The sequence below is a fragment of the Pagrus pagrus genome (genome assembly GCF_965226575.1).
Source record: "Pagrus pagrus genome assembly, chromosome: 9".
Taxonomy (NCBI): domain Eukaryota; kingdom Metazoa; phylum Chordata; class Actinopteri; order Spariformes; family Sparidae; genus Pagrus; species Pagrus pagrus.
This window is the reverse complement of record NC_140193.1, coordinates 24,989,519-25,013,623: the sequence shown is the minus strand read 5'-3', so window position 1 is coordinate 25,013,623 and position 24,105 is coordinate 24,989,519. Positions and strand designations below refer to the sequence as shown.

Below are 24,105 nucleotides of genomic sequence, written 5' to 3'. Positions count from 1 at the left end.
ACTGCAGCTCCTACAACAGCTGCCCCCACGACTGCGGCTCAGACCACTGCAGCTCCGACCACAGCAGCCCCAACGACTGCAGCCCCAACAACTGCGGCCCCAACGACTGCAGCTCCGACCACAGCGGCCCCTACAACTGCGGCTCCAACCACAGCGACCCCCACGACTGCAGCTCCGACCACAGCTGCCCCCACGACTGCAGCTCCGACAACTGCGGCTCCAACAACTGCGGCCCCAACGACTGCAGCTCCGACCACAGCGGCCCCAACGACTGCGGCCCCAACAACTGCAGCTCCGACCACAGCGGCCCCAACGACTGCAGCTCCGACCACAGCAGCCCCAACGACTGTGGCCCCAACAACTGCGGCCCCAACGACTGCAGCTCCGACCACAGCGGCCCCAACGACTGCAGCTCCAACAACTGCAGGCCCTACCACAGCTACCCCCACGACTGCAGCTCCGACCACAGCGGCCCCTACAACTGCAGCTCCGACCACAGCAGCCCCAACGACTGCAGCTCCAACAACTGCAGCTCCGACCACAGCAGCCCCAACGACTGCGGCCCCAACAACTGCGGCCCCAACGACTGCAGCTCCGACCACAGCGGCCCCTACAACTGCGGGTCCAACCACAGCGGCCCCCACGACTGCAGCTCCGACCACAGCTGCCCCAACGACTGCAGCTCCGACAACTGCGGCCCCAACGACTGCAGCTCCGACCACAGCGGCCCCAACGACTGCAGCTCCAACAACTGCAGCCCCTGCCACAGCTGCCCCCACGACTGCAGCTCCGACCACAGCGGCCCCAACGACTGCAGCTCCGACCACAGCGGCCCCAACAACTGCGGCTCCAACCACAGCGGCCCCCACGACTGCAGCTCCGACCACAGCGGCCCCAACGACTGCAGCTCCAACAACTGCAGCCCCTACCACAGCTGCCCCCACGACTGCAGCTCCGACCACAGCGGCCCCAACGACTGCAGCTCCGACCACAGCGGCCCCAACGACTGCAGCCCCTACCACAGCTGCCCCCACGACTGCAGCTCCGACCACAGCGGCCCCAACGACTGCAGCTCCGACCACAGCGGCCCCAACGACTGCAGCTCCTACAACAGCTGCCCCCACGACTGCGGCTCCGACCACTGCAGCTCCGACCACAGCAGCCCCAACGACTGCAGCCCCAACAACTGCGGCCCCAACGACTGCAGCTCCGACCACAGCGGCCCCTACAACTGCGGCTCCAACCACAGCGACCCCCACGACTGCAGCTCCGACCACAGCTGCCCCCACGACTGCAGCTCCGACCACAGCTGCCCCAACGACTGCAGCTCCGACCACAGCTGCCCCAACGACTGCAGCTCCGACAACTGCGGCCCCAACAACTGCGGCCCCAACAACTGCGGCCCCAACGACTGCAGCTCCGACCACAGCGGCCCCAACGACTGCAGCCCCGACAACTGCGGCCCCTACAACTGCGGCTCCAACCACAGCGGCCCCAACGACTGCAGCTCCAACAACTGCAGCCCCTACCACAGCTGCCCCCACGACTGCAGCTCCGACCACAGCGGCCCCAACGACTGCAGCTCCGACCACAGCGGCCCCAACGACTGCAGCTCCTACAACAGCTGCCCCGACGACTGCGGCTCCGACCACTGCAGCTCCAACCACAGCAGCCCCAACGACTGCAGCTCCGACCACAGCGGCCCCAACGACTGCAGCTCCGACCACAGCGGCCCCTACAACTGCGGCTCCAACCACAGCGACCCCCACGACTGCAGCTCCGACCACAGCTGCCCCAACGACAGCTGCCCCAACGACTGCAGCCCCCACCACAGCGGCCCCAATGACTGCGGCTCCGACCACAGCTGCCCCAGCGACTGCGGCTCCGACCACAGCTGCCCCAACGACTGCAGCTCCGACCACAGTGGCCCCAACGACTGCAGCTCCGACCACAGTGGCCCCTACAACTGCGGCTCCGACCACAGCGGCCCCCACGACTGCAGCTCCAACCACAGCTGCCCCAACGACTGCAGCTCCGACCACAGCTGCCCCAACAACTGCGGCCCCAACGACTGCAGCTCCGACCACAGCGGCCCCAACGACTGCAGCCCCTACCACAGCTGCCCCCACGACTGCAGCTCCGACCACAGCGGCCCCAACAACTGCAGCTCCGACCACAGCGGCCCCAACGACTGCAGCTCCGACCACAGCAGCCCCAACGACTGCGGCCCCAACGACTGCGGCCCCAACGACTGCGGCCCCAACGACTGCAGCTCCGACCACAGCGGCCCCAACAACTGCGGCCCCAACAACTGCAGCTCCGACCACAGCAGCCCCAACGACTGCAGCTCCGACCACAGCGGCCCCCACGACTGCGGCTCCGACCACAGCGGCCCCTACGACTGCAGCTCCGACCACGGCAGCCCCAACGACTGCGGCTCCAACAACTGCAGCCCCAACGACTGCGGCCCCAACAACTGCAGCTCCAACCACAGTGGCCCCAACGACTGCAGCTCCAACAACTGCAGCCCCTACCACAGCTGCCCCCACGACTGCAGCTCCGACCACAGCGGCCCCTACAACTGCAGCTCCGACCACAGCAGCCCCGACGACTGCGGCTCCAACGACCGCAGCTCCGACCACAGCGGCCCCTACAACTGCAGCTCCAACAACTGCAGCTCCGACCACAGCAGCCCCAACGACTGCGGCCCCAACGACTGCAGCTCCGACCACAGCGGCCCCTACAACTGCAGCTCCGACCACAGCGGCCCCAACGACTGCGGCCACAACGACTGCAGCTCCGACCACAGCAGCCCCAACGACTGCGGCCCCAACGACTGCGGCCCCAACGACAGCGGCCCCTACAACTGCGGCTCCAACCACAGCTGCCCCAACGACTGCGGCTCCGACCACAGCTGCCCCAACGACTGCGGCTCCAACAACTGCGGCCCCAACGACTGCAGCTCCGACCACAGTGGCCCCAACGACTGCGGCCCCAACAACTGCAGCTCCGACCACAGCAGCTCCGACCACAGCAGCCCCAACGACAGCAGCCCCAACGACTGCAGCTCCGACCACAGCAGCCCCAACGACTGCAGCTCCGACAACTGCGGCCCCAACAACTGCGGCTCCAACAACTGCGGCCCCAACGACTGCAGCTCCGACCACAGTGGCCCCAACGACTGCGGCCCCAACAACTGCGGACCCAACGACTGCAGCTCCGACCACAGCGGCCCCAACGACTGCGGCTCCAACCACAGCTGCCCCCACGACTGCAGCTCCGACCACAGCTGCCCCTACGACTGCAGCTCCGACAACTGCGGCCCCAACAACTGCGGCTCCAACAACTGCAGCTCCGACCACAGTGGCCCCAACGACTGCAGCTCCAACAACTGCAGCCCCTACCACAGCTGCCCCCACGACTGCAGCTCCGACCACAGCGGCCCCTACAAATGCAGCTCCGACCACAGTAGCCCCAACGACTGCGGCTCCAACAACTGCAGCCCCAACGACTGCGGCCCCAACAACTGCGGCCCCAACAACTGCAGCTCCGACCACAGCAGCCCCAACGACTGCGGCCCCAACAACTGCGGCCCCAACGACTGCAGCTCCGACCACAGCGGCCCCTACAACTGCGGCTCCAACCACAGCGGCCCCCACGACTGCAGCTCCGACCACAGTGGCCCCAACGACTGCAGCTCCAACAACTGCAGCCCCTACCACAGCTGCCCCCACGACTGCTCCGACCACAGCTGCCCCAACGACTGCAGCTCCAACAACTGCAGCTCCGACCACAGCAGCTCCGACGACTGCGGCCCCAACAACTGCGGCCCCAACAACTGCAGCTCCGACCACAGCAGCCCCAACGACTGCAGCTCTGACCACAGCGGCCCCTACAACTGCAGCTCCGACCACAGCAGCCCCAACGACTGCAGCTCCGACAACTGCGGCCCCAACAACTGCGGCTCCAACAACTGCGGCCCCAACGACTGCAGCTCCGACCACAGTGGCCCCAACGACTGCGGCCCCAACAACTGCGGACCCAACGACTGCAGCTCCGACCACAGCGGCCCCAACGACTGCGGCTCCAACCACAGCTGCCCCCACGACTGCAGCTCCGACCACAGCTGCCCCTACGACTGCAGCTCCGACAACTGCGGCCCCAACAACTGCGGCTCCAACAACTGCAGCTCCGACCACAGTGGCCCCAACGACTGCAGCTCCAACAACTGCAGCCCCTACCACAGCTGCCCCCACGACTGCAGCTCCGACCACAGCGGCCCCTACAAATGCGGCTCCGACCACAGTAGCCCCAACGACTGCGGCTCCAACAACTGCAGCCCCAACGACTGCGGCCCCAACAACTGCGGCCCCAACAACTGCAGCTCCGACCACAGCAGCCCCAACGACTGCGGCCCCAACAACTGCGGCCCCAACGACTGCAGCTCCGACCACAGCGGCCCCTACAACTGCGGCTCCAACCACAGCGGCCCCCACGACTGCAGCTCCGACCACAGTGGCCCCAACGACTGCAGCTCCAACAACTGCAGCCCCTACCACAGCTGCCCCCACGACTGCTCCGACCACAGCTGCCCCAACGACTGCAGCTCCAACAACTGCAGCTCCGACCACAGCAGCTCCGACGACTGCGGCCCCAACAACTGCGGCCCCAACAACTGCAGCTCCGACCACAGCAGCCCCAACGACTGCAGCTCCGACCACAGCGGCCCCTACAACTGCAGCTCCGACCACAGCAGCCCCAACGACTGCGGCTCCGACAACTGCGGCCCCAACAACTGCGGCCCCAACAACTGCGGCCCCAACAACTGCGGCTCCAACGACTGCAGCTCCGACCACAGTGGCCCCAACGACTGCAGCTCCGACAACTGCGGCCCCAACAACTGCAGCTCCGACCACAGCTGCCCCCACGACTGCAGCTCCGACCGCAGCGGCCCCTACAACTGCAGCTCCGACCACAGCGGCCCCAACGACTGCAGCTCCGACCACAGCGGCCCCAACGACTGCAGCTCCGACCACAGCAGCCCCAACGACTGCAGCTCCGACAACTGCGGCCCCAACAACTGCGGCCCCAACAACTGCGGCTCCAACGACTGCAGCTCCGACCACAGTGGCCCCAACGACTGCAGCTCCAACAACTGCAGCCCCTACCACAGCTGCCCCCACGACTGCTCCGACCACAGCGGCCCCAACGACTGCAGCTCCAACAACTGCAGCTCCAACAACTGCAGCTCCGACCACAGCAGCCCCAACGACTGCGGCCCCAACAACTGCGGCCCCCACGACTGCGGCTCCGACCACAGCGGCCCCAACGACTGCATCTCCGACCACAGCGGCCCCTACAACTGCGGCTCCGACCACAGCGGCCCCCACGACTGCAGCTCCGACCACAGCATCCCCAACAACTGCAGCCCCAACGACTGCGGCCCCAACAACTGCAGCTCCGACCACAGCGGCCCCCACGACTGCGGCCCCAACAACTGCAGCTCCGACCACAGCAGCCCCAACGACTGCGGCCCCAACAACTGCGGCCCCAACGACTGCAGCTCCGACCACAGCGGCCCCTACAACTGCGGCTCCAACCACAGCGGCCCCCACGACTGCAGCTCCGACCACAGCTGCCCCTACGACTGCAGCTCCGACAACTGCGGCCCCAACAACTGCGGCTCCAACAACTGCAGCTCCGACCACAGCGGCCCCTACAACTGCAGCTCCGACCACAGCAGCCCCAACGACTGCGGCTCCAACGACTGCAGCCCCAACGACTGCGGCCCCAACAACTGCGGCCCCAACAACTGCAGCTCCGACCACAGCAGCCCCAACGACTGCGGCCCCAACAACTGCGGCCCCAACGACTGCAGCTCCGACCACAGCGGCCCCTACGACTGCGGCTCCAACCACAGCGGCCCCCACGACTGCAGCTCCGACCACAGCTGCCCCTACGACTGCAGCTCCGACAACTGCGGCCCCAACAACTGCAGCTCCGACCACAGCAGCCCCAACGACTGCGGCTCCGACCACAGCTGCCCCCACGACTGCAGCTCCGACCACAGCGGCCCCTACAACTGCAGCTCCGACCACAGCAGCCCCAACGACTGCATCTCCGACCACAGCGGCCCCCACGACTGCGGCTCCGACCACAGCGGCCCCCACGACTGCAGCTCCGACCACAGTGGCCCCAACGACTGCAGCTCCAACAACTGCAGCCCCTACCACAGCTGCCCCCACGACTGCAGGTCCGACCACAGCGGCCCCTACAACTGCAGCTCGGACCACAGCAGCCCCAACGACTGCATCTCCGACCACAGCGGCCCCCACGACTGCGGCTCCGACCACAGCGGCCCCCACGACTGCAGCTCCGACCACAGCGGCCCCTACAACTGCGGCTCCAACCACAGCGGCCCCCACGACTGCAGCTCCGACCACAGTGGCCCCAACGACTGCAGCTCCGACCACAGCAGCCCCTACAACTGCAGCTCCGACCACAGCAGCCCCTACAACTGCAGCCCCAACAACTGCGGCCCCAACGACTGCAGCTCCTACCACAGCTGCCCCCACGACTGCAGCTCCGACCACAGCGGCCCCAACGACTGCAGCTCCAACGACTGCAGCTCCGACCACAGCAGCCCCAACGACTGCGGCCCCAACAACTGCGGCCCCAACGACTGCAGCTCCGACCACAGCGGCCCCTACAACTGCAGCTCCGACCACAGCAGCCCCAACGACTGCAGCTCCGACAACTGCGGCTCCAACAACTGCGGCCCCAACGACTGCAGCTCCGACCACAGTGGCACCAACGACTGCAGCTCCAACAACTGCAGCTCCGACCACAGCGGCCCCCACGACTGCAGCTCCGACCACAGCGGCCCCTACAACTGCAGCTCAGACCACAGCGGCCCCAACGACTGCGGCTCCAACGACTGCAGCCCCAACGACTGCGGCCCCAACAACTGCGGCCCCAACAACTGCAGCTCCGACCACAGCAGCCCCAACGACTGCGGCCCCAACAACTGCGGCCCCAACGACTGCATCTCCGACCACAGCGGCCCCCACGACTGCGGCTCCGACCACAGCGGCCCCCACGACTGCAGCTCCGACCACAGTGGCCCCAACGACTGCAGCTCCAACAACTGCAGCCCCTACCACAGCTGCCCCCACGACTGCTCCGACCACAGCTGCCCCCACGACTGCAGCTCCGACCACAGCGGCCCCTACAACTGCAGCTCCGACCACAGCAGCCCCAACGACTGCATCTCCGACCACAGCGGCCCCCACGACTGCGGCTCCGACCACAGCGGCCCCCACGACTGCAGCTCCGACCACAGTGGCCCCAACGACTGCAGCTCCAACAACTGCAGCCCCTACCACAGCTGCCCCCACGACTGCAGGTCCGACCACAGCGGCCCCTACAACTGCAGCTCGGACCACAGCAGCCCCAACGACTGCATCTCCGACCACAGCGGCCCCCACGACTGCGGCTCCGACCACAGCGGCCCCCACGACTGCAGCTCCGACCACAGCGGCCCCTACAACTGCGGCTCCAACCACAGCGGCCCCCACGACTGCAGCTCCGACCACAGTGGCCCCAACGACTGCAGCTCCGACCACAGCAGCCCCTACAACTGCAGCTCCGACCACAGCAGCCCCTACAACTGCAGCCCCAACAACTGCGGCCCCAACGACTGCAGCTCCTACCACAGCTGCCCCCACGACTGCAGCTCCGACCACAGCGGCCCCAACGACTGCAGCTCCAACGACTGCAGCTCCGACCACAGCAGCCCCAACGACTGCGGCCCCAACAACTGCGGCCCCAACGACTGCAGCTCCGACCACAGCGGCCCCTACAACTGCAGCTCCGACCACAGCAGCCCCAACGACTGCAGCTCCGACAACTGCGGCTCCAACAACTGCGGCCCCAACGACTGCAGCTCCGACCACAGTGGCACCAACGACTGCAGCTCCAACAACTGCAGCTCCGACCACAGCGGCCCCCACGACTGCAGCTCCGACCACAGCGGCCCCTACAACTGCAGCTCAGACCACAGCGGCCCCAACGACTGCGGCTCCAACGACTGCAGCCCCAACGACTGCGGCCCCAACAACTGCGGCCCCAACAACTGCAGCTCCGACCACAGCAGCCCCAACGACTGCGGCCCCAACAACTGCGGCCCCAACGACTGCAGCTCCGACCACAGCGGCCCCTACAACTGCGGCTCCAACCACAGCGGCCCCCACGACTGCAGCTCCAACGACTGCAGCCCCAACGACTGCGGCCCCAACGACTGCAGCTCCGACCACAGCGGCCCCTACAACTGCAGCTCCGACCACAGTGGCCCCAACGACTGCAGCTCCGACCACAGCGGCCCCTACAACTGCAGCTCCGACCACAGCAGCCCCTACAACTGCAGCCCCAACAACTGCGGCCCCAACGACTGCAGCTCCTACCACAGCTGCCCCCACGACTGCAGCTCCGAACACAGCGGCCCCAACGACTGCAGCTCCAACGACTGCAGCTCCGACCACAGCAGCCCCAACGACTGCGGCCCCAACAACTGCGGCCCCAACGACTGCAGCTCCGACCACAGCGGCCCCTACAACTGCAGCTCCGACCACAGCAGCCCCAACGACTGCAGCTCCGACAACTGCGGCCCCAACAACTGCGGCTCCAACAACTGCGGCCCCAACGACTGCAGCTCCGACCACAGTGGCACCAACGACTGCAGCTCCAACAACTGCAGCTCCGACCACAGCGGCCCCCACGACTGCAGCTCCGACCACAGCGGCCCCCACGACTGCAGCTCCGACCACAGCAGCCCCAACGACTGCGGCTCCAACGACTGCAGCCCCAACGACTGCGGCCCCAACAACTGCGGCCCCAACAACTGCAGCTCCGACCACAGCAGCCCCAACGACTGCGGCCCCAACAACTGCGGCCCCAACGACTGCAGCTCCGACCACAGCGGCCCCTACAACTGCGGCTCCAACCACAGCGGCCCCCACGACTGCAGCTCCGACCACAGCTGCCCCTACGACTGCAGCTCCGACAACTGCGGACCCAACAACTGCAGCTCCGACCACAGCAGCCCCAACGACTGCGGCTCCGACCACAGCTGCCCCCACGACTGCAGCTCCGACCACAGCGGCCCCTACAACTGCAGCTCCGACCACAGCAGCCCCAACGATTGCAGCTCCGACCACAGCGGCCCCTACAACTGCAGCTCCGACCACAGCAGCCCCAACGACTGCAGCTCCGACAACTGCGGCCCCAACAACTGCGGCTCCAACAACTGCGGCCCCAACGACTGCAGCTCCGACCACAGTGGCCCCAACGACTGCAGCTCCAACAACTGCAGCCCCTACCACAGCTGCCCCCACGACTGCAGCTCCGACCACAGCGGCCCCTACAACTGCAGCTCGGACCACAGCAGCCCCAACGACTGCGGCTCCAACGACTGCAGCCCCAACAACTGCGGCCCCAACAACTGCAGCTCCGACCACAGCAGCCCCAACGACTGCGGCCCCAACAACTGCGGCCCCAACGACTGCAGCTCCGACCACAGCGGCCCCTACAACTGCGGCTCCGACCACAGCGGCCCCCACGACTGCAGCTCCGACCACAGCTGCCCCTACGACTGCAGCTCCGACAACTGCGGCCCCAACGACTGCATCTCCGACCACAGCGGCCCCCACGACTGCAGCTCCGACCACAGCGGCCCCCACGACTGCAGCTCCGACCACAGCGGCCCCTACAACTGCGGCTCCAACGACTGCAGCTCCAACAACTGCAGCCCCTACCACAGCTGCCCCCACGACTGCAGCTCCGACCACAGCGGCCCCTACAACTGCAGCTCCGACCACAGCTGCCCCTACGACTGCAGCTCCGACAACTGCGGCCCCAACAACTGCAGCTCCGACCACAGCAGCCCCAACGACTGCGGCTCCAACAACTGCAGCCCCAACGACTGCGGCCCCAACGACTGCAGCTCCGACCACAGCGGCCCCTACAACTGCGGCTCCGACCACAGCTGCCCCCACGACTGCAGCTCCGACCGCAGCGGCCCCTACAACTGCAGCTCCGACCACAGCAGCCCCAACGACTGCATCTCCGACCACAGCGGCCCCCACGACTGCGGCCCCAACGACTGCAGCTCCGACCACAGCGGCCCCTACAACTGCAGCTCCGACCACAGCAGCCCCTACAACTGCAGCCCCAACAACTGCGGCCCCAACGACTGCAGCTCCTACCACAGCTGCCCCCACGACTGCAGCTCCGACCACAGCGGCCCCTACAACTGCGGCTCCGACCACAGCTGCCCCCACGACTGCAGCTCCGACCACAGCGGCCCCTACAACTGCAGCTCCGACCACAGCAGCCCCAACGACTGCATCTCCGACCACAGCGGCCCCCACGACTGCGGCTCCGACCACAGCGGCCCCCACGACTGCAGCTCCGACCACAGCGGCCCCCACGACTGCAGCTCCGACCACAGCGGCCCCCACGACTGCGGCTCCGACCACAGCGGCCCCTACAACTGCGGCTCCAACCACAGCGGCCCCCACGACTGCAGCTCCGACCACAGTGGCCCCAACGACTGCAGCTCCAACAACTGCAGCCCCTACCACAGCTGCCCCCACGACTGCAGCTCCGACCACAGCTGCCCCAACGACTGCAGCTCCGACAACTGCGGCCCCAACAACTGCAGCTCCGACCACAGCAGCCCCAACGACTGCGGCTCCAACAACTGCAGCCCCAACGACTGCGGCCCCCACGACTGCAGCTCCGACCACAGCGGCCCCTACCACTGCAGCTCCGACCACAGCAGCCCCAACGACTGCATCTCCGACCACAGCGGCCCCCACGACTGCGGCTCCGACCACAGCGGCCCCCACGACTGCAGCTCCGACCACAGCGGCCCCCACGACTGCAGCTCCGACCACAGCGGCCCCTACAACTGCGGCTCCAACCACAGCGGCCCCCACGACTGCAGCTCCGACCACAGTGGCCCCAACGACTGCAGCTCCAACAACTGCAGCCCCTACCACAGCTGCCCCCACGACTGCTCCGACCACAGCTGCCCCAACGACTGCAGCTCCAACAACTGCAGCTCCGACCACAGCAGCCCCAACGACTGCGGCCCCAACGACTGCGGCCCCAACAACTGCGGCCCCAACAACTGCAGCTCCGACCACAGCAGCCCCAACTACTGCAGCTCCGACCACAGCGGCCCCTACAACTGCAGCTCCGACCACAGCGGCCCCTACAACTGCAGCTCCGACCACAGCAGCCCCAACGACTGCAGCTCCGACAACTGCGGCCCCAACAACTGCGGCTCCAACAACTGCGGCCCCAACGACTGCAGCTCCGACCACAGTGGCCCCAACGACTGCAGCTCCAACAACTGCAGCTCCGACCACAGCAGCCCCAACGACTGCGGCCCCAACAACTGCGGCCCCCACGACTGCGGCTCCGACCACAGCGGCCCCAACGACTGCATCTCCGACCACAGCGGCCCCCACGACTGCGGCTCCGACCACAGCGGCCCCCACGACTGCAGCTCCGACCACAGCGGTCCCCACGACTGCAGCTCCGACCACAGCAGCCCCAACGACTGCGGCTCCAACAACTGCAGCCCCAACGACTGCGGCCCCAACAACTGCAGCTCCGACCACAGTGGCCCCAACGACTGCAGCTCCAACAACTGCAGCCCCTACCACAGCTGCCCCCACGACTGCAGCTCCGACCACAGCGGCCCCTACAACTGCAGCTCCGACCACAGCTGCCCCAACGACTGCGGCCCCAACGACTGCGGCCCCAACGACTGCGGCCCCAACGACTGCAGCTCCGACCACAGCGGCCCCTACAACTGCAGCTCCGACCACAGCAGCCCCTACAACTGCAGCCCCAACAACTGCGGCCCCCACGACTGCAGCTCCTACCACAGCTGCCCCCACGACTGCAGCTCCGACCACAGCGGCCCCAACGACTGCAGCTCCAACAACTGCAGCTCCGACCACAGCAGCCCCAACGACTGCGGCCCCAACAACTGCGGCCCCAACGACTGCAGCTCCGACCACAGCGGCCCCTACAACTGCAGCTCCGACAACTGCAGCCCCAACGACTGCGGCCCCAACAACTGCGGCCCCAACAACTGCAGCTCCGACCACAGCAGCCCCAACGACTGCGGCCCCAACAACTGCGGCCCCAACGACTGCAGCTCCGACCACAGCGGCCCCTACAACTGCGGCTCCAACCACAGCGGCCCCCACGACTGCAGCTCCGACCACAGCTGCCCCTACGACTGCAGCTCCGACAACTGCGGCCCCAACAACTGCAGCTCCTACCACAGCAGCCCCAACGACTGCGGCCCCAACGACTGCGGCCCCAACGACTGCGGCCCCAACGACTGCAGCTCCGACCACAGCGGCCCCTACAACTGCAGCTCCGACCACAGCAGCCCCTACAACTGCAGCCCCAACAACTGCGGCCCCAACGACTGCAGCTCCTACCACAGCTGCCCCCACGACTGCAGCTCCGACCACAGCGGCCCCAACGACTGCAGCTCCAACAACTGCAGCTCCGACCACAGCAGCCCCAACGACTGCGGCCCCAACAACTGCGGCCCCAACGACTGCAGCTCCGACCACAGCGGCCCCTACAACTGCAGCTCCGACCACAGCAGCCCCAACGACTGCAGCTCCGACAACTGCGGCCCCAACAACTGCGGCTCCAACAACTGCGGCCCCAACGACTGCAGCTCCGACCACAGTGGCACCAACGACTGCAGCTCCAACAACTGCAGCCCCTACCACAGCTGCCCCCACGACTGCAGCTCCGACCACAGCGGCCCCTACAACTGCAGCTCCGACCACAGCAGCCCCAACGACTGCGGCTCCAACGACTGCAGCCCCAACGACTGCGGCCCCAACGACTGCGGCCCCAACAACTGCGGCCCCAACAACTGCAGCTCCGACCACAGCAGCCCCAACTACTGCAGCTCCGACCACAGCGGCCCCTACAACTGCAGCTCCGACCACAGCGGCCCCTACAACTGCAGCTCCGACCACAGCAGCCCCAACGACTGCAGCTCCGACAACTGCGGCCCCAACAACTGCGGCTCCAACAACTGCGGCCCCAACGACTGCAGCTCCGACCACAGTGGCCCCAACGACTGCAGCTCCAACAACTGCAGCTCCGACCACAGCAGCCCCAACGACTGCGGCCCCAACAACTGCGGCCCCCACGACTGCGGCTCCGACCACAGCGGCCCCAACGACTGCATCTCCGACCACAGCGGCCCCCACGACTGCGGCTCCGACCACAGCGGCCCCCACGACTGCAGCTCCGACCACAGCGGTCCCCACGACTGCAGCTCCGACCACAGCAGCCCCAACGACTGCGGCTCCAACAACTGCAGCCCCAACGACTGCGGCCCCAACAACTGCAGCTCCGACCACAGTGGCCCCAACGACTGCAGCTCCAACAACTGCAGCCCCTACCACAGCTGCCCCCACGACTGCAGCTCCGACCACAGCGGCCCCTACAACTGCAGCTCCGACCACAGCTGCCCCTACGACTGCAGCTCCGACAACTGCGGCCCCAACAACTGCAGCTCCTACCACAGCAGCCCCAACGACTGCGGCCCCAACGACTGCGGCCCCAACGACTGCGGCCCCAACGACTGCAGCTCCGACCACAGCGGCCCCTACAACTGCAGCTCCGACCACAGCAGCCCCTACAACTGCAGCCCCAACAACTGCGGCCCCAACGACTGCAGCTCCTACCACAGCTGCCCCCACGACTGCAGCTCCGACCACAGCGGCCCCAACGACTGCAGCTCCAACAACTGCAGCTCCGACCACAGCAGCCCCAACGACTGCGGCCCCAACAACTGCGGCCCCAACGACTGCAGCTCCGACCACAGCGGCCCCTACAACTGCAGCTCCGACAACTGCAGCCCCAACGACTGCGGCCCCAACAACTGCGGCCCCAACAACTGCAGCTCCGACCACAGCAGCCCCAACGACTGCGGCCCCAACAACTGCGGCCCCAACGACTGCAGCTCCGACCACAGCGGCCCCTACAACTGCGGCTCCAACCACAGCGGCCCCCACGACTGCAGCTCCGACCACAGCTGCCCCTACGACTGCAGCTCCGACAACTGCGGCCCCAACAACTGCAGCTCCTACCACAGCAGCCCCAACGACTGCGGCCCCAACGACTGCGGCCCCAACGACTGCGGCCCCAACGACTGCAGCTCCGACCACAGCGGCCCCTACAACTGCAGCTCCGACCACAGCAGCCCCTACAACTGCAGCCCCAACAACTGCGGCCCCAACGACTGCAGCTCCTACCACAGCTGCCCCCACGACTGCAGCTCCGACCACAGCGGCCCCAACGACTGCAGCTCCAACAACTGCAGCTCCGACCACAGCAGCCCCAACGACTGCGGCCCCAACAACTGCGGCCCCAACGACTGCAGCTCCGACCACAGCGGCCCCTACAACTGCAGCTCCGACCACAGCAGCCCCAACGACTGCAGCTCCGACAACTGCGGCCCCAACAACTGCGGCTCCAACAACTGCGGCCCCAACGACTGCAGCTCCGACCACAGTGGCACCAACGACTGCAGCTCCAACAACTGCAGCCCCTACCACAGCTGCCCCCACGACTGCAGCTCCGACCACAGCGGCCCCTACAACTGCAGCTCCGACCACAGCAGCCCCAACGACTGCGGCTCCAACGACTGCAGCCCCAACGACTGCGGCCCCAACAACTGCGGCCCCAACAACTGCAGCTCCGACCACAGCAGCCCCAACGACTGCGGCCCCAACAACTGCGGCCCCAACGACTGCAGCTCCGACCACAGCGGCCCCTACAACTGCGGCTCCAACCACAGCGGCCCCCACGACTGCAGCTCCGACCACAGCTGCCCCTACGACTGCAGCTCCGACAACTGCGGCCCCAACGACTGCAGCTCCGACCACAGCAGCCCCAACGACTGCGGCTCCGACCACAGCTGCCCCCACGACTGCAGCTCCGACCACAGCGGCCCCTACAACTGCAGCTCCGACCACAGCAGCCCCAACGACTGCAGCTCCGACCACAGCGGCCCCTACAACTGCAGCTCCGACCACAGCAGCCCCAACGACTGCAGCTCCGACAACTGCGGCCCCAACAACTGCGGCTCCAACAACTGCGGCCCCAACGACTGCAGCTCCGACCACAGTGGCCCCAACGACTGCAGCTCCAACAACTGCAGCCCCTACCACAGCTGCCCCCACGACTGCAGCTCCGACCACAGCGGCCCCTACAACTGCAGCTCCGACCACAGCAGCCCCAACGACTGCGGCCCCAACGACTGCGGCCCCAACGACTGCGGCCCCAACAACTGCAGCTCCGACCACAGCAGCCCCAACGACTGCGGCCCCAACAACTGCGGCCCCAACGACTGCAGCTCCGACCACAGCGGCCCCTACAACTGCGGCTCCAACCACAGCGGCCCCCACGACTGCAGCTCCGACCACAGCTGCCCCTACGACTGCAGCTCCGACAACTGCGGCCCCAACAACTGCAGCTCCGACCACAGCAGCCCCAACGACTGCGGCTCCGACCACAGCTGCCCCCACGACTGCAGCTCCGACCACAGCGGCCCCTACAACTGCAGCTCCGACCACAGCAGCCCCAACGACTGCAGCTCCGACCACAGCGGCCCCTACAACTGCAGCTCCGACCACAGCAGCCCCAACGACTGCAGCTCCGACAACTGCGGCCCCAACAACTGCGGCTCCAACAACTGCGGCCCCAACGACTGCAGCTCCGACCACAGTGGCCCCAACGACTGCAGCTCCAACAACTGCAGCCCCTACCACAGCTGCCCCCACGACTGCAGCTCCGACCACAGCGGCCCCTACAACTGCAGCTCCGACCACAGCGGCCCCAACGACTGCATCTCCGACCACAGCGGCCCCTACAACTGCGGCTCCGACCACAGCGGCCCCCACGACTGCAGCTCCGACCACAGCGGTCCCCACGACTGCAGCTCCGACCACAGCAGCCCCAACGACTGCGGCTCCAACAACTGCAGCCCCAACGACTGCGGCCCCAACAACTGCAGCTCCGACCACAGTGGCCCCAACGACTGCAGCTCCAACAACTGCAGCCCCTACCACAGCGGCCCCCACGACTGCAGCTCCGACCACAGCGGCCCCTACAACTGCAGCTCCGACCACAGCTGCCCCTACGACTGCAGCTCCGACAACTGCGGCCCCAACAACTGCAGCTCCTACCACAGCAGCCCCAACGACTGCGGCCCCAACGACTGCGGCCCCAACGACTGCGGCCCCAACGACTGCAGCTCCGACCACAGCGGCCCCTACAACTGCAGCTCCGACCACAGCAGCCCCTACAACTGCAGCCCCAACAACTGCGGCCCCAACGACTGCAGCTCCTACCACAGCTGCCCCCACGACTGCAGCTCCGACCACAGCGGCCCCAACGACTGCAGCTCCAACAACTGCAGCTCCGACCACAGCAGCCCCAACGACTGCGGCCCCAACAACTGCGGCCCCAACGACTGCAGCTCCGACCACAGCGGCCCCTACAACTGCAGCTCCGACCACAGCAGCCCCAAGGACTGCAGCTCCGACAACTGCGGCCCCAACAACTGCGGCTCCAACAACTGCGGCCCCAACGACTGCAGCTCCGACCACAGTGGCACCAACGACTGCAGCTCCAACAACTGCAGCCCCTACCACAGCTGCCCCCACGACTGCAGCTCCGACCACAGCGGCCCCTACAACTGCAGCTCCGACCACAGCAGCCCCAACGACTGCGGCTCCAACGACTGCAGCCCCAACGACTGCGGCCCCAACAACTGCGGCCCCAACAACTGCAGCTCCGACCACAGCAGCCCCAACGACTGCGGCCCCAACAACTGCGGCCCCAACGACTGCAGCTCCGACCACAGCGGCCCCTACAACTGCGGCTCCAACCACAGCGGCCCCCACGACTGCAGCTCCGACCACAGCGGCCCCTACAACTGCGGCTCCAACCACAGCGGCCCCCACGACTGCAGCTCCGACCACAGTGGCCCCAACGACTGCAGCTCCAACAACTGCAGCCCCTACCACAGCTGCCCCCACGACTGCTCCGACCACAGCTGCCCCAACGACTGCAGCTCCAACAACTGCAGCTCCGACCACAGCAGCCCCAACGACTGCGGCCCCAACGACTGCGGCCCCAACAACTGCGGCCCCAACAACTGCAGCTCCGACCACAGCAGCCCCAACTACTGCAGCTCCGACCACAGCGGCCCCTACAACTGCAGCTCCGACCACAGCGGCCCCTACAACTGCAGCTCCGACCACAGCAGCCCCAACGACTGCAGCTCCGACAACTGCGGCCCCAACAACTGCGGCTCCAACAACTGCGGCCCCAACGACTGCAGCTCCGACCACAGTGGCCCCAACGACTGCAGCTCCAACAACTGCAGCTCCGACCACAGCAGCCCCAACGACTGCGGCCCCAACAACTGCGGCCCCCACGACTGCGGCTCCGACCACAGCGGCCCCAACGACTGCATCTCCGACCACAGCGGCCCCTACAACTGCGGCTCCGACCACAGCGGCCCCCACGACTGCAGCTCCGACCACAGCGGTCCCCACGACTGCAGCTCCAACAACTGCAGCCCCTACCACAGCTGCCCCCACGACTGCAGCTCCGACCACAGCGGCCCCTACAACTGCAGCTCCGACCACAGCAGCCCCAACGACTGCGGCTCCAACGACTGCAGCCCCAACGACTGCGGCCCCAACAACTGCGGCCCCAACAACTGCAGCTCCGACCACAGCAGCCCCAACGACTGCGGCCCCAACAACTGCGGCCCCAACGACTGCAGCTCCGACCACAGCGGCCCCTACAACTGCGGCTCCAACCACAGCGGCCCCCACGACTGCAGCTCCGACCACAGCTGCCCCTACGACTGCAGCTCCGACAACTGCGGCCCCAACAACTGCAGCTCCGACCACAGCAGCCCCAACGACTGCGGCTCCGACCACAGCTGCCCCCACGACTGCAGCTCCGACCACAGCGGCCCCTACAACTGCAGCTCCGACCACAGCAGCCCCAACGACTGCAGCTCCGACCACAGCGGCCCCTACAACTGCAGCTCCGACCACAGCAGCCCCAACGACTGCAGCTCCGACAACTGCGGCCCCAACAACTGCGGCTCCAACAACTGCGGCCCCAACGACTGCAGCTCCGACCACAGTGGCCCCAACGACTGCAGCTCCAACAACTGCAGCCCCTACCACAGCTGCCCCCACGACTGCAGCTCCGACCACAGCGGCCCCTACAACTGCAGCTCCGACCACAGCAGCCCCAACGACTGCGGCTCCAACGACTGCGGCCCCAACGACTGCGGCCCCAACAACTGCGGCCCCAACAACTGCAGCTCCGACCACAGCAGCCCCTACAACTGCAGCTCCGACCACAGCAGCCCCAACGACTGCAGCTCCGACAACTGCGGCCCCAACAACTGCGGCTCCAACAACTGCGGCCCCAACGACTGCAGCTCCGACCACAGTGGCCCCAACGACTGCAGCTCCAACAACTGCAGCCCCTACCACAGCTGCCCCCACGACTGCAGCTCCGACCACAGCGGCCCCTACAACTGCAGCTCCGACCACAGCAGCCCCAACGACTGCGGCTCCAACGACTGCAGCCCCAACGACTGCGGCCCCAACAACTGCGGCCCCAACAACTGCAGCTCCGACCACAGCAGCCCCAACGACTGCGGCCCCAACAACTGCGGCCCCAACGACTGCAGCTCCGACCACAGCGGCCCCTACAACTGCGGCTCCGACCACAGCGGCCCCAACGACTGCAGCTCCGACCACAGCGGCCCCTACAACTGCGGCTCCGACCACAGCGGCCCCCACGACTGCAGCTCCGACCACAGCTGCCCCAACGACTGCAGCTCCGACAACTGCGGCCCCAACAACTGCAGCTCCGACCACAGCGGCCCCTACCACTGCAGCTCCGACCACAGCAGCCCCAACGACTGCATCTCCGACCACAGCGGCCCCCACGACTGCGGCTCCGACCACAGCGGCCCCCACGACTGCAGCTCCGACCACAGCGGCCCCTACAACTGCGGCTCCAACCACAGCGGCCCCCACGACTGCAGCTCCGACCACAGTGGCCCCAACGACTGCAGCTCCAACAACTGCAGCCCCTACCACAGCTGCCCCCACGACTGCTCCGACCACAGCTGCCCCAACGACTGCAGCTCCAACAACTGCAGCTCCGACCACAGCAGCCCCAACGACTGCGGCCCCAACGACTGCGGCCCCAACAACTGCGGCCCCAACAACTGCAGCTCCGACCACAGCAGCCCCAACTACTGCAGCTCCGACCACAGCGGCCCCTACAACTGCAGCTCTGACCACAGCAGCCCCAACGACTGCAGCTCCGACAACTGCGGCCCCAACAACTGCGGCTCCAACAACTGCGGCCCCAACGACTGCAGCTCCGACCACAGTGGCCCCAACGACTGCAGCTCCAACAACTGCAGCTCCGACCACAGCAGCCCCAACGACTGCGGCCCCAACAACTGCGGCCCCCACGACTGCGGCTCCGACCACAGCGGCCCCAACAACTGCAGCTCCGACCACAGTGGCCCCAACGACTGCAGCTCCAACAACTGCAGCCCCTACCACAGCGGCCCCCACGACTGCAGCTCCGACCACAGCGGCCCCTACAACTGCAGCTCCGACCACAGCTGCCCCTACGACTGCAGCTCCGACAACTGCGGCCCCAACAACTGCAGCTCCTACCACAGCAGCCCCAACGACTGCGGCCCCAACGACTGCGGCCCCAACGACTGCGGCCCCAACGACTGCAGCTCCGACCACAGCGGCCCCTACAACTGCAGCTCCGACCACAGCAGCCCCTACAACTGCAGCCCCAACAACTGCGGCCCCAACGACTGCAGCTCCTACCACAGCTGCCCCCACGACTGCAGCTCCGACCACAGCGGCCCCAACGACTGCAGCTCCAACAACTGCAGCTCCGACCACAGCAGCCCCAACGACTGCGGCCCCAACAACTGCGGCCCCAACGACTGCAGCTCCGACCACAGCGGCCCCTACAACTGCAGCTCCGACCACAGCAGCCCCAACGACTGCAGCTCCGACAACTGCGGCCCCAACAACTGCGGCTCCAACAACTGCGGCCCCAACGACTGCAGCTCCGACCACAGTGGCACCAACGACTGCAGCTCCAACAACTGCAGCCCCTACCACAGCTGCCCCCACGACTGCAGCTCCGACCACAGCGGCCCCTACAACTGCAGCTCCGACCACAGCAGCCCCAACGACTGCGGCTCCAACGACTGCAGCCCCAACGACTGCGGCCCCAACAACTGCGGCCCCAACAACTGCAGCTCCGACCACAGCGGCCCCTACAACTGCGGCTCCAACCACAGCGGCCCCCACGACTGCAGCTCCGACCACAGCTGCCCCTACGACTGCAGCTCCGACAACTGCGGCCCCAACAACTGCAGCTCCGACCACAGCAGCCCCAACGACTGCGGCTCCGACCACAGCTGCCCCCACGACTGCAGCTCCGACCACAGCGGCCCCTACAACTGCAGCTCCGACCACAGCAGCCCCAACGACTGCAGCTCCGACCACAGCGGCCCCTACAACTGCAGCTCCGACCACAGCAGCCCCAACGACTGCAGCTCCGACAACTGCGGCCCCAACAACTGCGGCTCCAACAACTGCGGCCCCAACGACTGCAGCTCCGACCACAGTGGCCCCAACGACTGCAGCTCCAACAACTGCAGCCCCTACCACAGCTGCCCCCACGACTTCAGCTCCGACCACAGCGGCCCCTACAACTGCAGCTCCGACCACAGCAGCCCCAACGACTGCGGCTCCAACGACTGCAGCCCCAACGACTGCGGCCCCAACAACTGCGGCCCCAACAACTGCAGCTCCGACCACAGCAGCCCCAACGACTGCGGCCCCAACAACTGCGGCCCCAACGACTGCAGCTCCGACCACAGCGGCCCCTACAACTGCGGCTCCAACCACAGCGGCCCCCACGACTGCAGCTCCGACCACAGCTGCCCCTACGACTGCAGCTCCGACAACTGCGGCCCCAACAACTGCAGCTCCGACCACAGCAGCCCCAACGACTGCGGCTCCGACCACAGCTGCCCCCACGACTGCAGCTCCGACCACAGCGGCCCCTACAACTGCAGCTCCGACCACAGCAGCCCCAACGACTGCAGCTCCGACCACAGCGGCCCCAACAACTGCGGCTCCAACAACTGCGGCCCCAACGACTGCAGCTCCGACCACAGTGGCCCCAACGACTGCAGCTCCAACAACTGCAGCCCCTACCACAGCTGCCCCCACGACTGCAGCTCCGACCACAGCGGCCCCTACAACTGCAGCTCCGACCACAGCAGCCCCAACGACTGCGGCTCCAACGACTGCAGCCCCAACGACTGCGGCCCCAACAACTGCGGCCCCAACAACTGCAGCTCCGACCACAGCAGCCCCAACGACTGCGGCCCCAACAACTGCGGCCCCAACGACTGCAGCTCCGACCACAGCGGCCCCTACAACTGCGGCTCCGACCACAGCGGCCCCCACGACTGCAGCTCCGACCACAGCTGCCCCTACGACTGCAGCTCCGACAACTGCGGCCCCAACAACTGCAGCTCCGACCACAGCAGCCCCAACGACTGCGGCTCCGACCACAGCTGCCCCCACGACTGCAGCTCCGACCACAGCGGCCCCTACAACTGCAGCTCCGACCACAGCGGCCCCAACGACTGCATCTCCGACCACAGCGGCCCCAACGACTGCATCTCCGACCACAGCGGCCCCCACGACTGCAGCTCCGACCACAGCGGCCCCCACGACTGCAGCTCCGACCACAGCGGCCCCTACAACTGCGGCTCCAACGACTGCAGCTCCAACAACTGCAGCCCCTACCACAGCTGCCCCCACGACTGCAGCTCCGACCACAGCGGCCCCTACAACTGCAGCTCCGACCACAGCTGCCCCTACGACTGCAGCTCCGACAACTGCGGCCCCAACAACTGCAGCTCCGACCACAGCAGCCCCAACGACTGCGGCTCCAACAACTGCAGCCCCAACGACTGCGGCCCCAACGACTGCAGCTCCGACCACAGCGGCCCCTACAACTGCAGCTCCGACCACAGCAGCCCCTACAACTGCAGCCCCAACAACTGCGGCCCCAACGACTGCAGCTCCTACCACAGCTGCCCCCACGACTGCAGCTCCGACCACAGCGGCCCCTACAACTGCGGCTCCGACCACAGCGGCCCCCACGACTGCAGCTCCGACCGCAGCGGCCCCTACAACTGCAGCTCCGACCACAGCAGCCCCAACGACTGCATCTCCGACCACAGCGGCCCCCACGACTGCGGCCCCAACGACTGCAGCTCCGACCACAGCAGCCCCTACAACTGCAGCCCCAACAACTGCGGCCCCAACGACTGCAGCTCCTACCACAGCTGCCCCCACGACTGCAGCTCCGACCACAGCGGCCCCTACAACTGCGGCTCCGACCACAGCTGCCCCCACGACTGCAGCTCCGACCACAGCGGCCCCTACAACTGCAGCTCCGACCACAGCAGCCCCAACGACTGCATCTCCGACCACAGCGGCCCCCACGACTGCGGCTCCGACCACAGCGGCCCCCACGACTGCGGCTCCGACCACAGCGGCCCCTACAACTGCGGCTCCAACCACAGCGGCCCCCACGACTGCAGCTCCGACCACAGTGGCCCCAACGACTGCAGCTCCAACAACTGCAGCCCCTACCACAGCTGCCCCCACGACTGCAGCTCCGACCACAGCTGCCCCAACGACTGCAGCTCCGACCGCAGCGGCCCCAACGACTGTCGGTACGACCACAGCAGCCCCCACGACTGCGGCCCCTACAACTGCGGCCCTAACGACTGCAGCTCCGACCACAGCGGCCCCTACCACAGCTGCCCCCACGACTGTAGGTCCGACCACAGCTGCCCCCACGACTGTAGGTCCGACCACAGCTGCCCCAACAACTGCGGCCCCAACAACTGCGGCCCCAACGACTGCAGCCCCGACCACAGCGGCCCCAACGACTGCAGCCCCGACCACAGCGGCCCCAACGACTGCAGCCCCGACCACAGCGGCCCCCACGACTGCTGCACCAACAACTGCAGCTCCGACCACAGCCGCCCCCACCACTGCCGCTCCAACGACGGCGGCGGCCCCCACCACTGCCGCCCCAACCACGGCGGCTCCGACCACGGCAGCTCCGACCACTGTATAATGGGGGAATTGTTCAATAAATGTAATATACTAAGCAATTTGTCTCTACATTTCTTTGGCTGATTTAATTTTGTTCATGGTCTCAATCTCGTGCCAATTCTATGCAGGGTAACAAAAAATCTTCAACTGCATAAAGGAACAAATTCCAACATGGATACAGAAATGCATATGTCCATAACACTTTAGAAGGTACTGAAATTTTGACAATGCCCTGAGGATCAGAGGTCAGGATTTCTTGCCTTTCTTTTTAACGTAATAGAAAAATACATATTTAATTGATTGCTGTTTTGATTTTCTTACTCAAAAAATGCATCTAGACTGACTTTATTGACTGGTCATGTTTTTCCATTACGAACTCTTCCCTCATTTGTTTTACTTTTGGAGGTGATGACTATTTGACCCTCCATTACGCCAAAATCAAAGCATCACAGGTTAAAATTCCAAAGAGCTATTTATCAAACCACCTGCTGAACAAGCATGTATAAAGGTTGTGCTTGCGGTCTCCCATCCACTGCACTAGTACAAGATAAAAAAAATGTAAACAAGATAAAACCAGAGATGGAAGCATGGCTGTGCCATGGACTCACTGGTGTCCCCAGTAGTGGCCAACCTCTACATGGAAGTTGAGGGCAGAGCTTTGATTACCTTCACAGGAACTGCTTATAGCCACTGGTTCAGGTATGTGGACACCTGGGTGTAAATCCGAACCTTCATCAACAGAAAATATCAA

The 24,105-nt window shown here is 66.4% G+C and overlaps 1 protein-coding gene across 1 annotated transcript in view; it reads left to right on the top strand.

Moving 5' to 3' along the window:
- The window catches only part of LOC311262929 (uncharacterized protein), a gene marked incomplete at both ends in the record, with an annotated part of 32,226 nt that extends 8,788 nt beyond the window's left edge, over positions 1 to 23,438 (top strand). The window contains 2 exons of the mRNA XM_084362679.1: positions 20,852 to 23,071; positions 23,102 to 23,438. Coding sequence (XP_084218805.1) covers positions 20,852 to 23,071; positions 23,102 to 23,438 — 2,557 coding nt within the window. The remainder of the gene's footprint in view (positions 1 to 20,851; positions 23,072 to 23,101) is intronic.
- Between the last annotated feature and the right edge of the window lie 667 nt (positions 23,439 to 24,105).